At 41.9% G+C, this 22,006-nt stretch overlaps 1 protein-coding gene across 1 annotated transcript; it reads right to left on the bottom strand.

Moving 5' to 3' along the window:
- Positions 1 to 93: 93 nt before the first annotated feature.
- LOC138966883 (TATA box-binding protein-like 1) lies at positions 94 to 19,980 on the bottom strand. The gene is made up of 5 exons (XM_070339270.1): positions 19,371 to 19,980; positions 9,341 to 9,423; positions 7,908 to 8,075; positions 7,191 to 7,285; positions 94 to 3,986 (listed from the first exon to the last, which is right to left on the bottom strand). Exons 1-5 carry the CDS (start codon positions 19,725 to 19,727, stop codon positions 3,727 to 3,729), a joined length of 963 nt encoding a protein of 320 aa, XP_070195371.1. The 5' UTR covers positions 19,728 to 19,980; the 3' UTR covers positions 94 to 3,726.
- Positions 19,981 to 22,006: the final 2,026 nt, after the last annotated feature.

The following is a 22,006-nucleotide window of genomic DNA, read 5'->3' on the forward strand; positions in this document are numbered from 1 at the left end:
CTGGGTGGGTACTGGAATCTGCTGCCCAGTGTATGTGAAATGTGTCTGTCAAAGCAAAAATAATCTGTATCAATAATAACAGACTAAGAAAGGCTCATTTCTCTTGAACACATTTATTCTTCAGCTCTTCATCAGCAAAAACAAATCACACCAAATCTCCCACACAGACACAATATCAAAATTAACAAAATCATGTTACACTTGTGCAAAAATGTATGTACAAAGAGAAAGGTGGCAAATTCTTGACACAACAACTCTAACATTTATATTAAACTGTAACATTTCTTTATTTAGTGTTTTACGTCGTTTTCAACCACGAAGGTTATATCGCGACGGGGAAAGGGGGGAGATGGGATAGAGCCACTTGTCAATTGTTTCTTGTTCACAAAAGCATTAATCAAAAATTTGTTCCAGGGGCTTGCAACGTAGTACAATATATTACCTTACTGGGAGAATCCAAGTTTCCAGTACAAAGGACTTAACATTTCTTACATACTGCTTGACTAAAATCTGTACAAAAATTGACTATATTCTATACAAGAAACACTTAACAAGAGTAAAAGGAGAAACAGAATCCGTTAGTCGCCTCTTACGACATGCTGGGGAGCATCGGGTAAATTCTTTCTCGTCCCAACCAATATGGGACTCCCCCTAACCCGAGGGGGGTATTAAACTGTAACAATGACAACACATTATTACACTCCAAATAACAATACAATCATGGCAGGATTTGTTTTTCCAAAGATGTTATTTTTCAGCTCCAAAATGCAATGACATATGCAACAGTAGGAGGAATTAAGAGTATTTCACACATCATGCTTCACACTTGAAAAGTAAACTTGCACACTTTTGCAATGTGGATCAACAGACAGTGTAAGAAGTCCAGACAAATTAAATACTTTCAGATTCAGAATCCAAAATTAACACAGTGGATAAATAGTGTAAGAATCGGAAAAAAAAGAAAAGATTGTACAAGGAAAAGCAATGATAAGGACAGACAGAGCAAGAATTCTGGAACACTGTCTCAGAATTCAAGCAAAAAGGTATACCCTTTTACAAAGGACATGAATGATGAGAACAGGGAGTGTAAGAATTCTAGAAAACACACACACTTACAAACAAAATGAGCAAAGTGAATAGAATAGACTGTGTCAGAATGCTTACAAAACATACACACTTTTACAAAGAAAATACAAGGTGAATATATACCATGGAACTCGAGCAAATGTTCTCTTCGCATATTGTTCTCTTCACATACACCACTGATTGTTCAGACATCTGACTTCAACACTCATGCTCCTCCAGCACCACGACATAAAAAAGGAAAGAAAAGGCACATGCACTGATTTCAAAGTGACTCAAACCACTATACAGGAGCATCATGCTATATTAAACACGCGAGTTTAAAGTTACCATCCTCTCCATGCAAACAAAAGTGTACAGTGTACACCACAACAGACCCGTCCAGGCTTATACCTGGGACAAGAGTACCCCTTCCACTTGGACACATACCAAAACTCAACAGCCTCAATGTTGGATTTTTGTTCTGAATTAATTTCACAGATCGACATGTCAACTTTGTCAGCAAAAAATTACCACTCTGCAAAGGAAGCACCCAGGCTGTACATTTTTTGTCATGTGTCCAAGCGGACGGATGCTCTTAGTCTTATCCCAAGTAAAAGACTAATTGGATCTTTAATGGTAGGAAGGTATCTTTCATTCTGCCATCAAAATAAACTGTGACCCGATATCAGTCATGCAAAACAAGCAGCACAAACTTTTCACAAGCGCCTCTGAGGCATTTTGTTTAAAAAAGAACAACAGCAAAATACACTGATTCAACAAATCCTATTGGCACAAGACACTCTAATCACAAGAATTTCATAAAATAAAGTCGATGGGAGAGGGAGAAGCTGTAGGGGAAGGGGAAAAAAATATACAAAAGTTTTAAAAAAAGACGGTCAAAAACCAAAAAAAATAAACAGAGATCCACATATCTGATGGAAACAATGATGCAATGAAAAGACTCATAGCCTGCCTTGCCATTCTCGCAGGGTACAGAGCAGGAAGATGATAGTTTCTGCTTGTAACAGCTTACAGACGTATTCACAAAGTCAATGTCATATCACACAAAAATTCAGATATTTTCAACTCATAATTCATTTAAATTCAAACGCATGCAGTTGCACACACACACAAAAAGAAGAAAAGAAAAGCTTGACTGTCAAGTTCATACACATAGTAACAAATATTGACTTTGACTCTATATCCCTTTGTAAGAATACTTTGCGACGCCATGTCGACACTGCATAAATTAATTGAGAAAAGACCAGCCCCATCTTGTAAGAAAAAAATAAACGGGCACTGGCAACTTTACCCCACAACAAATCAGCAACCAAGCAACACTCTTAACTTGTTCATGCCAGCAGCACCATGAAGGTAAAGATATATTCTTTTCATGAAACCAATCAAATACACCACCAAATATATATATTTACAGGCTTTTGCATGTAATAAGAGCATCCTTCCGCTTGAACATATGCCAAAAATCATTAGCCTGACGGCGTCCTGTCATGAGTAACTCGATTTTATTAAATCAATATTGCAATAGAAACCAATAAGTCAATCTAAAAAATGAATTAGCAGCACAAAAAAAGTCTACTCTGCAGAGGAAGCAGCCAGACTTTATTTTTGGGATGTATTTTTTCATTTTCATTTTCATTTCATTTTCATTACTTTATTGTCCCATCGCTGGGAAATTCGGGTCGCTTCCTCCCAGTGGAAAGCTAGCAGCAACGGAGTCGCGCTACCCAGGTGTCTGCGTGTTTAGGTGTATTCAGCCACCTGCACTTATGGCAGAATGACCAAGGTCTTTTACGTGCCATTGTGATGACACGGGGGTGGGACATGGCTTCCGTCTCTGGGTCTGCACATAAAGTTGACCCGTGTCCGTCCCGGCCCGAATTCGAACCTGCAACCTTTCGATCACAAGTCCAGTGCTCTACCAACTGAGCTACCGGGCCCCCGGTATCCAAATGGGTGGATGCTATTATCATTTCACCACAAGCTAAATTCTGGGCAGACCTGAGGTGGGGTACATGATCACTGCACGAAAGCAACTTATCTTTAAATCTAAACCTAAAAGTAAAACTGCAACTGCTCTGATGAGTTTTATGAATGTGTGGCCATGCATCGGCACCATACCATAAACAAAATGAAACTCGACTAAATGTAACAAAAAGCAGAAACCACTTGTATTCACATGATAAACTTTCGTGAACTAAAGCGTATACTGAAGGAAAGGTTAACCCACACACAGGTTCCCGATTGTTGTTAATCCCTTTCAGAAGAAACCCAGGTTAACAACTGCTGTATTCCAAAAATATACAAATTGGGAAAGTCTTGAAACAAACAAAAATCGCGGCCTAACACATTGCCTGAGGATGCACAAAGCAGCACTGTCTCCAACATACACAAATGTGAGCAATCAAAATGTTTCTTTCACACACACACACACGCACCAGAAATGCAATATCAAAACCTTTGATTTTAAACAAAACAAACACAAAAAGGGGGGGACAGGGGTGGGGAGAAATCCTGGCTGTTTGGTTCACAGACCATTGCAAAAGATAAACAATCAAACACACAAACACATAACATGCATCAAATGGAAGCCAGATCATGTATCTGTTGCAACCAAAAGGTCAGAATCTCTCAGTTACACACTCAATCATGGCTGACATCACTGTCAAAACTGTCATCATCACTATCATACATCTCTTCTTCCTCTTCATCTAACTCATCGTCTTCATCCTCATCACCATGGAAACCGTTGACGCCACCATGATGGGGATGGTAGTGATGAGAATGTTCAATTTTCTTCACATTCAGATTTTTCTTGGGAATCACCCTTTTCTCCATCTGATACTCTGAAACCAGCGGATAGATATGTTCCACTGCTGATCCGATGTTGTCAACACAAGGAGCTGAAAGTTCAGAAGAAAACCAATGAGACTGTGGTCAAGTGTACGAAAAGAGAAGATCCATGCTCATCCAGATTGAAGGAATTTGAGTGGAGAAAGCTCTAGCAACTGCATGGTTCAACCTGGGATTATAAGACCCCATTGACCAAATTCAGATAGGACATTTGTGACCCACTCCCACAAAAGGATAACAAAGTGTCATTTTTGACATTTGGACTTGGTATCCCTTGAAAGAGAACATAACCAGCTTTCAGATGGTCTTTACTACAAGGGTCTGTTGTTTATCATTAATGAGATATAGCGATTTAAAGTGTGCTAAAACTCCAGCAGCCATTCAGAGAAAAGCAGGTGTGAAGGTAACAGGATTAAATTTGAAAAAAATCCCTAGCAACAGGGTTTTTAGTTTAACTTCCAAAGCTGAAAGTGACTGATAATGATTAGATGTTAACTTTTTTTCAATATGCATCACAGAAAATGAAAATGAAATTTGATTTTAAGCGCAAAACACAAAGAAAGAAACAATGATTTGGGGGTTAAAGGGTGCTTGTTTCACGTCTACATTGCAATAAAACCTCATTTTTATCATATTTGCAAAATGAATCTAAAATTGATAGTTACCAGAAGTCTATTATACTAGAAGTAATTAACTACTATTACCAGCAGTTGACAAGCGGTGATACATATGCCCTTTGACCTTTCCTTGGGGATACTGTACTAAAAATAGAATACGGGATTGTGAGAAAGCTGCTCAAGGGCACTCACGCACTATATTCGATTTTCAATTCTCGACTCAAAACCTTGGAAATAAATCAAAAAGAATAATATACAAGCATATCGAGTTCAGAAAAGAAGAAAAAAAAGTTGAAAAATCATGTTTTACAAAAGTCTTTTGGGGACTCGAACTCGAGACCGCCGGCTTCGGAGGCAAACACCTTACCACCCCGCCACAACGTTTAGGCGTGAAAACTAAGACTTGTACTGCCCACATAACTGCCACGTGCGCGCGCCAGGTTTTCGAATTAAGCATTTGTTGACTTGTCATTTTCCCTGTTTGTATTTGTGTTTTGTACGTCGCGGTGTTGCCTATAGGGCAATCAGTTTTCACCAAAGCCGATGTTAAAAAAAAATGAATGGGTAATTCTGGGGATGATGATATTGTTCCGCTGGAAGAACTCAATAATTTTGCAACTTTTTATTATTTCGATTCATTTCATTATCCAAAACGTTTGGAATGAAGCAAACGAATAAAATACAAGAATTACGAGTTCAGACAAAAATAAAAATAAAATTGCCGTCGAAGCGGATCGAACCCGGGACCACAAAAGTAAGGACTAGCCGGCATGGTCGAGCGCGTTACCAACTGAGCTATTCTGTCGAACTGCTGGCGAGGGAGATTTTAACTTCAAATATTACACTTGAGTTCTCGAGTGTGGCGACGACTGACTCGAGTTTCTGAGTCTCTCCGTTCGTATTTGTGTACTGTTCTCTATATCTCACTGTTCGGGGCTAGTTCAGTTCATAACTGACCCTACGCTCCCCCTCACTTTGTTTAAGTTTGGAAAGCAATATCAAGTAGCGATAATTTCAAGCGTGACCGACATTATCATTGATACGAAATGCATTGACCAATCGCCGAAAGGCGCTGACATCATTGCATGAAACTACCCAAAATCCTCTATTCTCGATGACATACTCAGGAGTTAGTTCGGGAGAACGATGATCTATGGGCGGTTTAACATATGAAGGGAAGCAAGCGGTCAAAAACGGGCGTCGATAGAGCCAAAGAACAGTGTTATCTACTTGTAGTATTTCATTCACTTGTGTAGTTACATATAGATAAAACACATTTGGTAGAGTGCAGAAATGCAAAAATCTCAAAATCCTAAATTTTGGCAACGTCTCAGGTTTACTGCTGTTATCTCTGTTCGGCCTCAGCGACTTTGTTATTCTTACGTTGGAGGGGGTCACATTTGGTTAGCTCTTTTGCTTTTCTCAGTCCAAATCCTGTAAACTCAGTGTTGTTGCCAGCCTAAGAAGACAATAGGTCATTTGGACCTCCCTAAAAAAAACAATAGGTCCAAATATCCTGGCTTTAAAAAAACAATAGGTCCAAATTGTACCGCCATACCTTTGATACATGCCATGCAAAATAACTTACAGTCCGGAGTTAAATCTATCTTTTTACGCAAAAATGACAATTAAGCCAAAGAACAATGAAAACACTTTATTATCTGATTCTCACAGAAATTAGTGTATGGCGCTCATTTGCTGATTTTTGGCAGTACACATATATGGTGACACTGACTTTATGTCCCAGTCGCCCCCGGTAACTGACAAGCTGTTTGCGACGTTTTCGGTAAATAGGTACACCGGCTGGATCGGGTATTTCCGTAAACGCAGCATCGAGTGTCAATGATGACAAACACGGACTCGGCACCGAGTGCATTTTCACTCGTAGCGAACATGAGCATTTCGATCGGGGTTTGTTTTCCGACTTTGCAACTCCCATTCCATTCATTGCAGACCTTGTCCGCCTTGTACGGATATGTATCGGTCAGTTGACCACCAAAAGGTAAAAACTACCGGACAAGGCTAGGTCCAATGCGTCAAATCAGAAAGGAATGCGTCAGAGACCGAAGACCGAGGCCTGGCAACAACACTGAAACTGGGTAACTATGTTAACATAGAGTGGCGCAGTAAATTTGATCCACTTTTGAACCGATGAACGGAATTCTTGTATCATTTTCAGATTGCATGTGCCAATAGCCCATGGCAAGTTAGTAAAGCAAACCCTGACTGATGGTGTTCTGGTTAAAGGGAGGCAATCCAAGTGCTGATCTAAAACTGCTTATGCTGGGTATACTGATTGGCAAAGTGGCTTGCTCCATTGCTGTCTGACTAGAATTATAAGCCATGTATTCCCCAAAATCTGTAAAAGGCGTCTGTACTTACAATGGGGAGACCACTGTTGTTCAGTCATTTCTTCGTACTTTTCTGATCTGATGCACTGTTCTGACCCCAGGCCAGACAATCTCCCACAGTTTTGACACACCGGATGTCTTTTGACACAACAATGTGTGTGTGTGTGTGTGCGTGTGTGTGTGAGAGAGATAGTTACGTATTATTGGCCCAATCATTTTACAAACCTAGGTTGCACATTTAAATATTCAAAAGTTAGCAAATGCTGAAACAGTAAAACACACCAACCTGTGATAGTAATACTGCCAGTGGAGAAGATCTTCAATGTTGCTTTTGGATCTTTTATCCTGAACGTAACTCCAGGATGGAGTTCTGGTTCATAACTGAAACAATAAAGATAGAATTAATAAAAAAATAAAATAATAATAATAATAATAATTAGGTGTTTATTTAGGTTAAAGTTTGATTTAATTTGCAGGCATTTTTTTCCCAATAAATTGATTGTTATATATTTTAAATAATATAAATATATAATGAAGAAGTTGTTGATATTATAAGATTGTAAAATAAGACATCTCCGTTTGTAAGCCCTAATATCTCAGTAGAAAAGCTGATTATCCTCCAACAACAACAAAAGATAGAATATTTACCATCAATAATGTACACTCAGTCAAGGTACAAAACCTGATTCTTCTTAATTCAGTTTCTTAAGGCGTTTTTTTCTCCCTGTGAAACAAAATTATACGACCTTGTGTTCTGCCAGCAGGATTCCTCAAACCACTTTTTTCATTACTACAAATTCGAAAATATTTTGTTGCAAACTACTTGCCCTGATATAGTCTGCTGCAATCAAAATGCCAGTGAAGTGTTCCCAGCCACAGATTTTTGCTTCTTTCTTAACTGCTCTGACTGTACACATAAACTTTTTTTTTTAAAGCAAGCCCCACAAAACAAAAATTGACGCACAATTAGTAAAAGTGTCATCTCAGCTTACTGCAGACATACCTGGCTTCTTGTGGATACTGGTTAGAGAAGGTGTTCAGCTTGATCCCAAAGGGAAGGGAACAGGTGGCCAGCACATTCACAACTTTGAAATGGAAGAATCGAACGTTGAACCCCAACCTCTGAAGACGTCTGGCCACTCGTCGAGCAGCCACCCTGGCCTCTCCTTCACTGTGAGCAGAATAGGGAGTCAGAGTTTAGCCACTTACCATCATGACAGCTGGTCTCTTACCTACAATACAAGCAAACAATGTGCTACTGCTAGCCACAAGTGTTCAAGACCCAAAATTGGCATAGATGGGTTTAAAAATAAAATACTCTCTTTGATGACACCATGATCCCAGTTCACTCTGCCATCCAGGTGAGACACAATATAGTGACCGACTTGAACCATATGGTTTTGATGCAATCAAACAGAAAATCAGAACTCAACTTATATATTTTATGTACATGTACAGTGAAATCCATCTATCGCAAACTCTGAAAAAAGAGTTTAAAATTTAGCATGCAGACACTGACAGATTGCCGACCCCGTGTGGAGAAATGCCACTCGCTAAATACATGGTCACCAAAACTGTCAGAGCGAGTATGCGATCACAACGACATTGAATAGTCAGCTCCGATGCGCTTACATTGGAATCAAAAGAGCATAATATTGAGCGAATAGTGCAGAAAACACAGACTGGAGCTAATTTTTTGTTTACTGGGATGTCAGTCGATCGCTTGATTTCACAGTCGTGTGATTTTATTTGTCTCAGTATTTTCAAAGAAAAGCACGCATCCACAATCCATAATAACCTGACAGTTATTTCCAGAATTCTTCTATTGCCTAAGTCTATTCTATAGATACAACAACAAAAACACTGCATGCAATGTTTACAAGTTATGCAAACTGTCTTCACTGATCAGTTCCCCAAAATTCTGAAGGTAGATGATTGATCAATTTAAATTTTAATGGACTGATTAATTTGCAGATTTGATTAACTACTGTGACTAAGGAGCTCAATGGCTGGAAGGGACACAGTTTTAGTTTTTCAAATAGAAGTCTAAGACTTGGTAATGTAGAAATTGCATCACAAATCCACCCAAAATATCTAACTAGAAGTAGAACTATACTGAGATTAATGAAGGAAAACCAGTGAAGTCTAAACTTGTAGTTGACAACTGTTTTCAGATTTTTTCCATAACAGACCCTCCAGTTCACAAACATGATTTTCAGCAAAAACATTATGCAGCAGTGCAATTACTGTATATAATGAAGTGGCATTGCACTGGTAACCAGTCAGTTTTCAGAAGTAATGAGGAAAAGACATAACTTGATAAAAGTGACCTTGAAGGTTTGCATTAGTCATTAGATCAATATGTTTCACAAAACTGTGTATTTAATCTTTCAATATCCTGTAAGTGTAATTCAAAACATCTGTTTCTATATTTACCTCGTACTGCCAGTGATTGTTACTTTGCCTGAGGAGGTGATGTTTGAGGTCACTCGAGGTCGTCGAAGCTTCATGTTCAGTATCTGCAATAAAAAAACAGAGAACATAATCTAAATACTCATACTCAGACTGAAGTGAATGTATTTTGCTTTTGTGCCCAATTTTCCAGACATTTATAATTTTGGTCATGGTGTCACTGTTGTTGACAGTGACAGTGACACCATGACGTTTCTGGCAGTATTTATTGCTCTCAGGACTAGAAGATATGAGCCTGTGCCAAAACGTGGTCAGCAAGAAGATACCTACCTTTCATGAAAGCAGCAAGTTACTAATAGCACCACTCCTTCTTAAACTAAAGTAAACCCTTCAGAGAGATAGTACAGATAATTTCATCAGTTTTTATCAATTGGAAGGTCTTGAAAAGGTTATTAGAATGCCCCAAAATGACAAAATCCGACACTTTCAAAGTGGGACATTTGACACATAGCTACTTCATTGTTTTGTAAGAGCATGTATGCTCATTGGAAATTAAATTTCTTGATTGTATTTCTATGAGTGTATAATGAGGATTTGCTCAAATGAGTTTGCACCCAAAACATGTTTGAATATTTATGAACAATTTGAGTTTTAAAAGTGGCGTGTCAACTGTAACGGTTCATGTCCTAAATTTCTCAAATTTAAGACTGCAATATTCTTATTTAATTATATATTTGATAGCTTTCAGTACATTAACATCAAGAAAAGAGCCTTTACATTGAAGCCTCATGACAAAAGAAAAACTCAGATGTCATTTCTACACTCTTATTTTTGAAATTTCAAATATTTTATAATTACTGTGTCTTTTCGTTACGATTGACCATTTCCTTATAAAATTCACAATTTGTTTCCTCTCTTTTGAATTACAGTTTAAAATGATAGCTTTTATTCACACCTGCCTGAACAAAACTTAGTTGAAGGGCATATATGTAGTTATTTTAGGCTACAAAATAAAATATTTGTACTGTGTCCTCTTTACAGAACCGTTACGATTGACATACTGTGTCTCCAGCAGGCCGTTACGATTGACACGCAAAAGTCTAAAAATAACCCAAAGCAGCATGTGTCTTGCTTCCCCTTTAGCACAGTTCCTGTGGTTGGATAATTGAGAAAGATTTCAATGTGGTGTCTTGTCACAGCAGTTATTCATTGTTCGGGACATTTTTAATGTCTTCCGGGACATGTTACAGTTGACACACAACATTTGAAAACTCATCCTGTGTATGTTTCTCCTGGCTCATTTTGTATTCAAACAATAAGTATGAGTTACTTATTACTAATTTTGTCCAAAATTACATCTTTTTTTTAAATAAGTGAACAATATATGCATTGAAACAAAATTTCATGTCTCGTTACGAGTAACACACAAATATGAGTATCTTAGTAATCAGAATAGAAATCCAACTAAGTTTAGATACCAAAACATTTACATTACAATGCCATAAATACAACATAGCTTTTTAAACTTTTGCTCTGAAACTATTTTTGCGTTTGTGAGGAGAAAATGTTGACTTTGTTATGTGTCAATCGTAACGGAAGACACAGTGGTTACGTCATTTTTTTAGTCCAGCAGTCTCAGCCATGTGAGCAATAGCAATATATCCTTAGCTTACAATGCATGTATTAGCATTGCCACATCGCCCAGCGTCAACTGAGGACACAGTGAAAAGGCACTTTTTTTTCCACTTTGAGTGAAAAATAATTGGCATAATTGATGTTTGTGAGTCACATATTATGTATCAAATAAAAAAGGAATGAATAAAGAAATGATTCAAAAACAAAGTTTACTGTATGAAATTAATAAAAGATGTGTTTTGGAATATTTTGAGTGTGAAAGTGCGGGTTCGTCTTCACTGCCTCTCGCGGCCATTTTTGCGTCACTCTTAGCAGACGACCAGTTCATTTCAAACTGCTCGGAATACCGTAATTTTCATTGGAGGGCTGTGATATTTTGCAACCAATCAGAGAAAGCCTTACATCTTTCCCATACAAAAAAATGCGAACCACCGGAAGCTACATCTCCGTCAGCATGTCGGTGAATATTACTCGTGTGTTTCACTAAAATTTGGTCTGAAAACTTCCATCGGCATACACGGTTAAATGCAGTTTATAAAACATTAACTTCTGTTTCATTTAAGCCAAAAATCAAAAGAATCGAGCGAGAAATGACTTATTCCCAACGATTATGCTGCGCAAAACTGGACCCAAAAAATGCGAAACTCGGCCAATCAAAAGCCTGAAGAGGTTGCGATCTCGGCTCGCTCAAAGCAAAGTGATTTCGAACTAAAATGACCATATCTCGAGAACTACTGCACCTATTTAAATAAAACAAATTGCTATGTGCTCAGAATGTTAATCTCTTTGAAATGGTGTGTTTCTTGTCATTCAACCATTAATTTCAAAATTTCATGTCATTGCCACAGCAATCATGTAATTAGCTACTAGCTTTGTCCTCAAATGACGCCCAAAATGTCTCAACTAAAATGACCATATCTCGAGAACTACTGCACCGATTTAAATAAAACAAATTGCTATGTGCTCAGAATTTTGATCTCTTTAAAATGGTGTGTTTCTTGTCATTCAACCATTAATTTCAAAATTTCATGTGTCATTGCTACATGTATACATTTAAACAAGAAGGGCAAACGCTCGATCGAGTCACTTTCGCAGTTCTGAATATTATATGAGGCATCAGATGGACAGGAAGAAATTGCTATTCACAACACAATGAGTCACGTTCACATAAAATTTGAGCCCGGTCACTTTTATAGTTTCCGAGAAAAGCCCAACGTTAAGTTGTGTGTTGCCGAACAGAAAAGGCTAGTTATCTCCCTTGTTTTTCTGATAACGTTCGTAAAAGGCTACAGATGTAAATACTTTGATGTAAAGAATAATCCTACAAAGTTTCAATCACATCCGATGAACTTTGTCAAAGATATAAAATCGAAAATTTTATTGTAAATTTTCATTTAATAAATATACCTACCCGAATCACATGTAGCATTGACACAATCGGAGATGCTAGGTTCTGTACAGGCTAACCGTCTAAGGGAAGCAACCCCAACCACAAAAGTGTAAACGTAGCCATGGTAATGCCCATACACCCGGGGAGTTACCTCCCCTCGTGCATGCCATGTCACTACTGCTACTGAACACGTGGTTCCTATCATTCGACCTAAAGAATAAATTCTCCAAATCAAAAGCGGGGTTGGCGGGAGGGAATATACTATGTGATTCGGGTAGGTATATTTATTAAATGAAAATTTACAATAAAATTTTCGATTAAATTACATATTCCTACTCCGAATCACATGTAGCAGATTACAACAACAAGGCGGTGGGAAAGAAAAATCTAACTCACTCAAAAAACCTTGCCAAAAACCTGGACCGCTGCCAAAGAATCAGGGCGGTCCCAGTGGGAAAGAAAAACTAACCCACTCAAAAGCCCTTGCCAGGGCTGGCCCACTGCCAACAGGCAGTGAGGGAACCAAGGAAAGTCCTGATTGACAGCCGAGAAGTATCTCAGGCGAAAAGCGAAAGAGACAACCTCAGAGATCCAGAAAGCTGTGCTCAGCACTTCTTCCAATCTCCTAGCCGTAAAAAACAGCACAGGAATAGACCCAAGCCTTGGATAATAACCCTGGCGAGCCAAGGGAAAGACAAGCTTCCCCCCCCCCTTTTATTGGAAGGAAATGCTAATGTCCTGAGAAGATCCGTGCGTAAGTTGTCCCCTCAACTGAGAAGGACGAACCCCCGCGGTGACCTTAAGACAACCATGCCAAAGTCTGCAAACCTTGGGATGTAGTAAAGCCCAAAAGGCTTGTGAGAAAGAAGTCAGCTCAAAATAAGAGTGACCAATCACAAATAGAAGGTCGCCAGTTATCCCCTACCAGTCCCTGCGAACGCAGGGAGAGAGGTAGCACCCGACAGCAGCCACTTACGACTGTGCGTAAGCTACCGGAAGTGAGGACCCACGGTGGTCAAAAACCGATGTGACTGGCAACCATAAACAAAATGGCTAAAAGCCAGAATGTTCCCAAAACAGTCTGCTTGAAGGTAATCGAGAGTGAATCAAAAACCGAAAGCAGAAAACCAAGACTGGTAAACGTAACCGTGAAGCCAGCCAGCCATAAGACTCCCGAAACCAGAGTTCTCAGGGAAAAAACAGGCAGTTAACTTCCTAGCCAAATCAAGAGCCTACCTGAGTTTGGCCAGAAAACCCAGAGCGCGTCTGTCCCTGTCTGAAGACAGAGTCCAACGCGGAGAAAAACGGACAACCGCCCTAGACAAAGTTGCCTTTTTGTAGCCGGGTGACTGTAAGGAAACCCGACCCAACAGACGTCATCCTGACTCGCCTCATACTAAGATGAGGAAGAAGAGAGGAAAGGCCCAAGACTGAAGTCACAGGAACCGAACCTTAGCTAAACCTCTGCCCGAAGGAGAAGAGTAGCCAAAACCTGAGAGAGAGGAGGAAAGCCACAAAGAACTACTCCTCAACATCCATTGTCCAAGACAATACCCCCTCAGGAAAACCTGAATGTTACTTCCGAGGCCAACTCAAGCGTACCTTAAGTTCGGACGAAACACCAGAACGCGTCTGATCACTAGAGAAAGACAGAGTCCGACTCGATGAAAGACAACAAGGACCAAAGTCCAAACGTTTGTGGCCAAACAGGGGTAACCTGAAGCCAGAGAACCCCACAAGCCACAAGAAACGGGAAGGCAACAACCACCATCGCCGCAACGTGGAATGGCTGTTGCCCGGCCAAGGCTGCCTATTGGCTGCCAGCTTAGCTTAACCAGAGGAATGAGCATGCTTTTGCTAAGCATGTTTCTGAGTATGCTAGCCTTACCTTCCTTCAACCCTTGTAAAGCAGTCAGAGACCTGGTGATCTCTATTCGACTGAATCTCTACTGCAGGCAAAGTTTAAGCGACTCTCTTTGACTGTTCAGGGAACTGAGAAAGCGAAAGAAACGAGTCCCTCCGACACCCGCCGTACGAGCGTAGTGAAGGAAGGGCAGCCTCATCTGCTCCATGCTCACCCTAGCAAGGGCTGGCCAACAGAGTAGAGAAAGGAGGCAAGTTCCAAAGGCTGAATAAGCAAGAAGGAACAAAAGGTGAAGCCCGTGTAGCCGAAGCCAGCCAAGGCTGAGCATGTTCCGGAACTGAACCATAGTAGAAACAGCGGCAGAACCAAAACAGTAGAGATACCACCTTCGGGAGGAGATGGCCTAGCCAAAACCTCAAACCGTGGTACCTACAAAAGGTGACTAAGGAACCGGAAGTAGGAAAACATCCTATCTTCCCGGAACGGAAGTCCGACATCGACAACAAAGTCAACCAACAAGGAAGCCACCAATGTCGATGCACCCAAGGGAAATCCTGAGCCGAAGCTTGAGCTTCGACGGAAATCCAGAACGTGTTCGATTGCTGACTAAAGACTGAGAACCAGAATAGCTCAGCTACGAACGCAAACCGAAGTCACAGCTGCTGGTGGTAAACTGATGAATGAGAAGACCGGAAACCGGAAAACCATCCAACCGGAAAAAGACCTGACTCATCCCCCTACTGACGGTCGAGAATAGGGGAAACGTCCAGGGCCACCTGAACTGAATAGGCAGTAAACGCAACACCCAACAGGTAAAGTGAAGACTGCCCCGGCTGAGGCTGAAAGCCTAAATGCCCGTAGGCCAGCCGCTGTTCCTCACCCACCGACCTCCGGAGGAGTGTCAGGAAGAGGAGAAGTGTATCCGAACAGAGCCGGAAATGCAGCAGACAAAACCGCAAAAAACGGAAGCGAAAGTTGCATAGAGTAGACTGAGGCCGGAAGCCCAAGCGCCCGTAGGCCAGTCCTCTGTCAACTCCAGTCAAAACAGCAACGTGTACTTGAAATGGAGGACTTATGCTTCCAGTAAAACCGGAAACACCACGCCGACAACGGCTTCTGCACTTGTGAAACACAAATGCCCACGACGGAACAAGAGTGAGACAGGACAGAAGAGGACTGGGGCCGGAACCCGAACGCCCGTAGGCCAGTCCTCGATCAACCCCAGACAAGCCACTACGTGCGCTTGTGATGGAGGACCTATGCTTCCAGACAGGAAGTGTAGGAGGCCGAAACCCCGTCCGGGAAAACCTTCGACGTGACCTCTGCCGCAGCTTAGAGGACAGCGTTAAGCCTTTTTCCCAATAACCAGCACATGTGGAATCGCTGACGACAGACTGAATGTCCGACACAACCGGCGAAAAAACCGAAGTCCACGTACTGGTGGAAGGCCGGTGAAACGGCATAACCGGAAAACCGGAAATCCGTCCCCCCCGACGTCGTCCTAACTCATGCCTCGAACAGGCTAAGAGAGAGAAGACGGCAAGTCTGCAGCCGCAGGAACCGGAACGGCAGTCGACGCGACAACCGAAGGTTGAAACGCTGACTACATCGGCCAGGGCTGAGACAACACCTGCCCGAAGGGCTGGCGTTGCTCCTCAGCTACCTACATCCGGGAGGAAGTGGAAGCGAAAGGAGCAGTAAATCCGGGCGGAGCCGGAAAGCACAAGACGAGACCGCGAAAAGCGGAAGCGCCGAATGCGAGGACGGAGGCCAGAAGCCCGAATGCCCTAAAGGCAACGTCCGGTCAACCCCGGAAACGACCACAGCGGGTGCGTACGTCAGAGGACCTATGCTTCCAGCGAGTGCCGGAAGCGCAGCGCCATAAACGGCTACCGCCATTGCTCCGCCACACAATGGTCTTCAAGGAAGCCAGGGTGTGACTGAACAGAGGACGAATGCCCGGGGGGCAACGTCCGGTCAACTCCGGAAACGACCACAGCGGGTGCGTACGTCAGAGGACCTATGCTTCCAGCGAGTGCCGGAAGCGCAGCGCCGGAAACGGCTACCGCCACTGCTCCGCCACACAATGGTCCTCAAGGAAACCAGGGTGCGACTGAACAGAGGACGAATGCCCGGGGGGCAACGTCCGGTCAACCCCGGAAACGACCACAGCGGGTGCGCACATCGGGGGACCTGGTCAACCCCGGAAACGACCACAGCGGGTGCGTACATCGGGGGACCTATGCTTCCGGCGAGTGCCGGAAGCGCAGCAGTCGGAAACGGCTAGACAACTCCGGAAACGACCCCAGCGGGTGCGTACGTCGGAGAAGTAGCCGGAACCAACTGCCGCCATTGCTCAGCCACACAATGGTCTTCAGTGAAGCCAGGGTGCGACTGAACAGAGGACGAATGCCCGGGGGGCAACGTCCGGTCAACCCCGGAAACGACCACAGCGGGTGCGCACATCGGGGGACCTGGTCAACCCCGGAAACGACCACAGCGGGTGCGTACATCGGGGGACCTATGCTTCCGGCGAGTGCCGGAAGCGCAGCAGTCGGAAACGGCTAGACAAATCCGGAAACGACCCCAGCGGGTGCGTACGTCGGAGAAGTAGCCGGAACCAACTGCCGCCATTGCTCAGCCACACAATGGTCTTCAGTGAAGCCAGGGTGCGACTGAACAGGGGTTTGCGGGTCGTGAACCCGCCGAAAAGAGCTGTGTCCCAGCAGGGACTGTCCGACGGCCTCACGAGGGCCTGTGGACCAGCTCGACTTACTTGAATCGCCAACCACAGCGGTAGAAGACGAAGAAGCAAAACATCCGCCCTAGACAACGTCTCGGCCGGAAGCGTCAAAGAAGCCAACAAGGTGACGTCGCCCACAGACAGCGGGACCAACGGAAGACGCAGGCTTGGAACGCGAACATTTCTTCACAAAGATAACTCAAACACCTGATCTGCTAACGGCAGAGAAGGCGAGGAGAAGAAACAGGACGTACAACAGTATATGACTGCCCCACAAAGTGTTTGTTCGAGGCAGAAAGAGTAACGAACAAAACATAACAAACATGTTAAATTCGAAACCACGACAAGTCCTACGGACTGGTAGATACCTGCTAAAGCCTAGCCAAGAAACAGTCAGCGACGCTGATACACAAAATGGCGGCCAAGCGATAAGTTACTGGACAAAATTTAGAAGTCCAAAACGGACGAAAATTAAGCAATAACAAAAATTCCTGTCAAAGTAATGACGAAATATGAAATGGCTTACCAACTAACAAAGCAGAAGGCAAAAACGCAGGTAAAGTAAGGAGAACCTCACCATAACATAGGCCTAGCCACCGAAATAAGCTGTCAGGAAAGCTGAGCAACCGAAAGTGGCGGCCACAAGATAAGTTACTGAAACGCATTTAGGAGTCCAAACGGACAAAAAATTCAGCAACTATAGATAAATTCCTGTCAAACTAAAGACAAGAAGGAACAAGCTTACCAACTAAACAAAGCAGCAAGCAAGTAAGAAGGTAAAAATACGTTTACCTCCAAAATACATCGGCCTAGCCACAAAAACTGTCAACTCATGCTGACAACAAAAATGGCGGCCAACAGTAGTCACTGAAATATCACAGGTCCAAACACGGACGAAAATCAGCAACTACAACAAATTTCCTGTCAAAATAATGACCAAAATGGAAAGAGCTCACCAACTACGAAGCAGGAGGCAAGATAGACGGTAACGTGGCCGGTGGGTGTCAAAACAACACCAACAGCGCAGCCACAGGGGAGCCCAAAAATACAACAACCTGCTCCCTCGAAAGCTGTAAGGTCGAATGATAGGAACCACGTGTTCAGTAGCAGTAGTGACATGGCATGCACGAGGGGAGGTAACTCCCCGGGTGTATGGGCATTACCATGGCTACGTTTACACTTTTGTGGTTGGGGTTGCTTCCCTTAGACGGTTAGCCTGTACAGAACCTAGCATCTCCGATTGTGTCAATGCTACATGTGATTCGGAGTAGGAATATGTAATTTAATGTCTAATTTTTCCTTTGACGCTGACCTGTGACCTTGAAAAAGGTCAAAGGTCAACGAAACCATCGTTAAAGTGTAGAGGTCATTGGAGGTCACGACTAAACAAAATATGAGCCCGATCGCTTTGATAGTTTCCGAGAAAAGTCCAATGTTAAGGTGGTGTCGCCGGACGGCCGGCCGGACAGACTAACACTGACCGATTACATAGAGTCACTTTTTCTCAAGTGACTCAAAAAATGTGATTTTGAGCCATTTAACACTTTTTATGAACAAAATATTAAGCATAGTACTGTGTCCTGCGTTACAGTTGACACACATAAATATCAAGCTTTGTCCTGGCATTATCAAAAAGGTATGCTACCAGTTATCTTTTAACTGTCAAAAACAGAATCCTAAAACAGTCAAAATGACTATATTAAATTTGCAAAGCTCTGTTTGCATTCTTAATTTTGCATGTGAATGTCCTATTTCAAGGATCACCTTTTGGCACAGGCTCATATAAAAGTAATTCACACATGTACTGATGTGCCGGAGTTAGCTCACGGCCGACCTTAACAGAGGTGAGAAAAGTTTAACATTTACATCTTTTTGCATTGATCACTATTAGTATTAGCTGCGGGAAACACGGACAGTGAAAAACTGAAAATGCAATGGAAATTTTTTATTGACATTGAGCGTATGACAAGATTCTACAAGACCAGCCTAAAGTATGCTTAACGTTGTTCCCAGGTCTCCGTCATTGACACATACTTGTTTTTTATTTGACTCTGAGGCATTGGTCTGACCCCTGGCCAGTCGACCATTGTCATTTGATAATTCTGACATGTAGGAAGTCTTACTCTTATGGCCATCAGTTTTCTTACTATACAAACATTCTAAGCACCTTCGCTTAACTGGCATTAATCAGGTAGCCTGTAGACTAACAGTACTAGGACTACAGTAGCTTTTTATTATCCAACAGGGCAGCTAGGCGTGTCCTTTGAGTTTGATGTCCTTCTAATAATGGGGCCTTACATTAGGAATACTGTTATAACACAGATAGTCTGCTTTGAGTTCTAAAATCCTCCTCACACTCACAGTGTATGGAGATGTTGCAAATATACACATAAGGATCATTATCTGGTGCCAAGCAACTTACTCCATGCTCTCTCCTGTATTCAACGTTGGAACCCTCCATGGCAAGGCGCTTCAAGTTGATGTGACATCTGAGATTGAACGTGCACACAACATTGTTGACGACAATGTCTATCACAGGGGTGTCAGCACCCTCTGCTCCCTGTTCTTCGTTTCCTGCATTACTTGGGTGTTCTTCTTTCACCTCAGACACATCTTTGTTCTTCAAGTTCTCAACCTTGTTCTCCTTGTTCTCTTCTTCCGTGACATGGAGCGTGTGGCTATCTGCCAGACTCGTGCTGGAGTCCGTAAAACTGTATGAGTCTGGCATTGTCTCTCTTTTTATTTCAGCATGAGGATGGAAAGAACTGGAGGCTGCCATTTAATCCAAAGACAGCCGAGAGTGTGAGATTAGCAACAGCAAAGCCGCCGGGCCTCGACAAAGGCTTCTGACACGGCTCTTTTAGGCAGAGAAACACTGGTCTAAATCATACTCCTCATTCTTAGAGTCAGGAAAACATTGTGCTGAAGGCTTTGAAAATATTTATAGCTCACAAAATCCGTTGAAATCGCATTAGTTACGATTTTTTCACCACAGAGACGTGAAAATGCTCGCCTCGAGGAGTGCGCAACTCTTGGGACTAAATGAAACTTCACGAGCTGAAGAGGTACGCAAGGGGGATAAAACAAACATTCCGGATCCTCGATAGCGCGGTGGGAAATGCACACTGAATGAACTTGCTTACGCACAAATCTATTACGTCAATCCTTACACAATCACCAGAAAATCTTTCTAACCATCTACAATATTAAAAAATGATGGAAAACTGCAGTGCTTAGATTTTGATGGACACCAAATAATACAAAAAAGATATTTAAGGAATGCACTCAAATCAAAGCAAGGGTTTTAGGCTCATTGGGTTGTTTAGTGTGCATGTAAAAACCTGACTTTTTCTTTTGATTGTCTTATTTTATTTTCATTTGAGTGTCCGTCTACTACTGGTCAGATAAATGGAACTTGTATTTTAACGTATCTATAAGTGTAAAGTCCTGCATATGGGCAAAAATAATCCGAGACATGATTATTCAATGATGGTGAATGATGAAATGAAAACATTTATGAAGTGCGAGGAGGAGAAAGATTTGGGTGTAACATTTGACGATCACCTGAGTTTTGACAAACATATCCAAAACATAATAAATAAAGCGAATAAAATGCTTGGCATAATAAAGAGAACAATTTCCTATCCGTTGACAATGACACATTTACAAAATTGTATAAAGCGGCATTGGTTAGACCACATTTAGAATATGCTAACGTTATCTGGCATCCGTATCTAGAGCGTCAATCAGCCGCCCTTGATCCAAATATAACATATGTATATGTTTTTGGAATCAGAAAATGACGAAGAATAAGATGAAATTGTTTTTGGATCGTTTAAAAAAACAATTTTTTAATGACAAGTTTTCGATTTTTAATGACCAAATTCATTAATTAAATTTTAAGCCACCAAGCTGAAATGCAATACCAAAATCCAGCCTTCGTCGAAGATTGCTTTGCCAAAATTTCAATCAATTTGATTGAAAAATGACTTTCTTTCTTTCTTTATTTGGTGTTTAACGTCGTTTTCAACCACGAAGGTTATATCGCGACGGGGAAAGGGGGGAGATGGGATAGAGCCATTTGTCAATTGTTTCTTGTTCACAAAAGCACTAATCAAAAATTTGCTCCAGGTCCTTGCAACCTAGTACAATATATTACCTTACTGGGAGAATGCAAGTTTCCAGTACAAAGGACTTAACATTTCTTACATACTGCTTGACTAAAATCTGTACAAAAATTGACTATATTCTATACAAGAAACACTTAACAAGGGTAAAAGGAGAAACAGAATCCGTTAGTCGCCTCTTACATCGGGTAAATTTTTCCCCCTAACCCGCGGGGGGTATTGAAAAATGAAGGTGTGACAGTGCCGCCTTAACTTTTACAAATAGCCGGATATGACGTCATCAAAGGTATTTATCGAAAAAAATAAAGAAAAAAAACAACGTCCGGGGATATCATTCCCAGGAACTCTCATGTCAAATTTCATAAAGATCGGTCCAGTGGTTTAGTCTGAATCGCTCTACACACACACACAGACACACACACACACATACACCACGACCCTCGTCTCGATTCCCCCTCTATGTTAAACTTGACTAAATGTAAAAAGGGCTTGGCTTCTGTGAAAGCACAGGCACCCACACTCAAATTTTGTTTTTTTGTATTTGCCTGTTTATCAAGTTTATTTACCATTTTCAGGATCATAATATTCAGATACACATTTTTGAAACATGCCAGTGCCGGAGTCACCTCGAGCCATCGGTGAAGGTTAAAGTACAGTCGAACTTGCCCTTGCAACCATCTTTCGAAAGCAACCACCTGACCAAAACGACCACTTCAAAGGATCCCAGGCAAGCTTTGCTTCCATATAATTCACTTTTCTTTAGTGACCACCTGTCTATTAGTATAATGACTACTTACGGTTGATCCCTTGGGTGCTGATGTTTGTTGTGATGTTTGTTGTGATGTTTTTGTGTGCTTTCTTATCCTGATTTCCATTAGCTGTTTTCCTTCAAACTCATAACAGTTCCCTTTCTTGATTACAGTGGAACCCC

The sequence above is a fragment of the Littorina saxatilis genome, linkage group LG5 (assembly GCF_037325665.1).
Source record: "Littorina saxatilis isolate snail1 linkage group LG5, US_GU_Lsax_2.0, whole genome shotgun sequence".
NCBI lineage: Eukaryota > Metazoa > Mollusca > Gastropoda > Littorinimorpha > Littorinidae > Littorina > Littorina saxatilis.

Bases quoted from the DNA above. Each gene is read 5' to 3' on its own strand.
- LOC138966883 (XM_070339270.1), bottom strand. From the start codon at position 19,727: ATGGCAGCCTCCAGTTCTTTCCATCCTCATGCTGAAATAAAAAGAGAG. The intron at 9,424-19,370 runs GTAAGTTGCTTG...TTTTTATTGCAG, and splicing joins AATACAGGAGAGAGCATGGA to ATACTGAACATGAAGCTTCG. The intron at 7,286-7,907 runs GTATGTCTGCAG...TTATTGTTTCAG, and splicing joins CAGTATCCACAAGAAGCCAG to TTATGAACCAGAACTCCATC.